The sequence below is a fragment of the Bos grunniens genome, chromosome 23, assembly GCF_055505025.1.
Source record: "Bos grunniens cultivar Pamir isolate PY7600 chromosome 23, Bosgru_T2T1.0, whole genome shotgun sequence".
NCBI lineage: Eukaryota > Metazoa > Chordata > Mammalia > Artiodactyla > Bovidae > Bos > Bos grunniens.
In genome coordinates this window covers 37268520-37271173 of record NC_141187.1, presented here as the reverse complement: position 1 = coordinate 37271173, position 2654 = coordinate 37268520, and the positions used below count along the sequence as shown (strand labels likewise).

Here is a 2654-nt window from a genome sequence, read left to right as displayed (position 1 = left end):
CACCGATCCTGCAAATGTGCCCTAACCTGTGACTAGTCTCACAGAAATGGGTGCTCGTCCTGTCCCTGCGTTGTCTCGCCACATTGCCTCATGTCTCCCCTTCTAGGCCCCTCTGGCTATCACAATAAACGAGGCCTAGTGATGGATCGGCACAGCAGAGCCGCCACCCGGGACACCCAAGCTCCTCAAGCTCTCATTCTAGAAAACTCCAGCGTCGATGCTGGGCCCAAACAGGCTTAGGCTCTCCGAGATACTGCACTCTTCGCACTAGAACCTTCTCAGGGCGCCGGAGCGTTGAGCCCACAGGGGCGCGTGGTCGGGGGGTGGCCCCCTCGAGGCGAGGCGCGCGCAGTCTCAGCCCAGCGGCCGCCGCCGTGCTAGCCACGGTGGGTCGCCTTTCTCGGCCGCTGAGGCCCTGTCCGCAGTCATGTCGCGATTCTACCGTCGCAAGTACAAGTGCGGGGACCTGGTGTTTGCCAAATTAAAGGGCTACGCCCACTGGCCCGCCAGGATCGAGCAGACGGCCGAGGCCAACCGCTACCAGGTGTTTTTCTTCGGGACCCACGAGACGGCCTTCCTGGGCCCCAGGCACCTCTTCCCGTACGAGGAGTCCAAGGAGAAGTTTGGCAAACCGAATAAGAGGCGGGGCTTCAGCGAGGGCCTGTGGGAGATTGAGAACAACCCCACCGTCCAGGCTTCCGATTACCAGTGCGCCCTGGAGAAGAGCTGCCCTGAGGAGCCCGAGCCCGAGGCCGCCGAGGGCGGCGAGGACCCGAAGAGCCACACCAACGGCGGCGACGACGATGATCAAGGGAAGCTGGGCGTCGACCTGCCAGCTGAGGAAGAGAACGAGAAGGAGACCCTGAAGAGGACCGCCGAGGACCCGCCAGAGGACATCCCCAAGCGTCCCAAGGAGGCTGATCCTGAAGAAGGAGAGGAGAGGAAGGAGGCGGCCGCTGTCGCCGAGGAGGCCGAGGATGCCGAGGATGCGAGGCCGCTCCTTGTGGAGGTGGAGAACGACCCCGCCGCCTCCGTGCTGGGCCTGGCCTGGGGGCTGCCCATGATGGAGCAGGAGCCAGAGGAAGAGTCCGCTGAGAGAGAGGCCCAGGCCCCAGGCGTCGGAGGTGGCCACGAGAGCCAGTAGTCACCAAAGTTTCCAGAAGAGCCCCCCACCCCATTCCTGCTGAGGCCTGGCTGTCACAGGGGGAACTGGCCATGGCCTGCAAACTGGGACTGCCTCCCCCACCCCACTTGCTCTCCACCGCCCTCTCTGCCTCTCCCGCCCGGCCCTCGGGGATTGACCCGGAGAGGGCAGCCCACCAGGCCCTCACCTCTGCGCCCCCACACCCTGGGATCTGAGTCAGCGCCTCTGCTCCCTGGGGCGAGTTGAAACCACCGTGGCCCCTCCCTGCCTGGAACTGTTTGCCAAGGCTTCTGTTGGAGCCCAGACCGGCCGTTTTCCACCTCCTGATGCCCCCTGTCCCTCCCCCACCCCCGCCCCGGCCTTCTGGAGTCCACGTTGGAATCATAGCCGGGAGTTTCGGAAGGGGTGAAGGATAAGGAGCCGGGGGGCACTTCCAGGGACCTGGCAGAGGCAACCCTCAAGCTGTGGTGGTGGGAATGGCAGGAGGGTGGTGTATTGCTGAGCTCGCGTCCACTCCTCCCAGGCCTACGGTATTTGAGGCCTAGATTCTGAGAAAGTGAACGGCTTTGGCGGAGGGCCTCCCTTTTGCTGACCCAGGGAGTTATGGGAGTTGTAGTTTTTCATCAGATAAGGTGGGCTCTTCCAGGTTGTCAGCGCGAGCGGAAGCTTAGCTTCGCCCAGCTTCTTGGGTTGTAAGGCTGAGGAACATCTGTCCCCATTTAGATCTTTAGGGGCTCACGGGATGTTCTGGGAAGACCCCTGGCCACCCCTTTCCCTCCTCCCCCAGCCTCAAGGCCACCGCAAGTCATAAACATCACCCAGGTATAAGAGAACTGGGTACCTCCACTCTCCTAGTTTTACCGTTGCAGTTAACCGTTTCTGAGATGAACTAGGTGGTTCCCTTTCTACTTGGAGTTTCATGGCTCGTTTATGTAGTTAAGTTTCGCTGTTCCTTTTTTCCCACCCACATCCCTGGACCTGGTCCCCTCAGTGTTGTCACCAGATCTGATGTGTAACCGACTAAGTCAGGAAAACAAGGGGCCCCTCCCCCACCTCTTCCTGGTGGTCTCTCTGCCTTCCTCCATCTTTTGTCTCACCCATGCCCTTCTCCCTTGGGCTCTGAGGAAATATTGTTGACAGTAGCTTTCGAAGTTTAGATCTGAATATTTTCAGTTCTAAGGAAATAAAACCCGTTGATTACTTTAACAAATCTCAAGTCTGTTCTTTTGGTTTCTGAAGAATTTGCCCTTAAATTTAATGTTCCTCTTTGTTTTCTGTACATCCTGTGTTAAAAGCAATTATTTGTAGTGTACAGGGCTCCTTTAGAATCACCCTTGATAAACTTCTGTTAGGGTATTTACACTTCACTCTGTCTATAATAATTACTGCCACTGATTAGAATGAGTAGAAAGAAGTGAACTTAAAATGCTGGAATGGTGACACCTGGGACAGCGACTGAGTTTCTAATATTCTACAGGCTTTGCCAAAAAACAGATTCAGTCTTTGTTTT

At 57.5% G+C, this 2654-nt stretch overlaps 1 protein-coding gene across 1 annotated transcript; it reads left to right on the top strand.

The window, feature by feature from the left end:
- Positions 1 to 368: 368 nt before the first annotated feature.
- On the top strand, positions 369 to 2354 carry HDGFL1 (HDGF like 1). The gene has a single exon (XM_086370046.1). It carries the CDS (start codon positions 428 to 430, stop codon positions 1142 to 1144), a length of 717 nt encoding a protein of 238 aa, XP_086226172.1. The 5' UTR covers positions 369 to 427; the 3' UTR covers positions 1145 to 2354.
- The last annotated feature ends 300 nt before the right edge of the window (positions 2355 to 2654 follow it).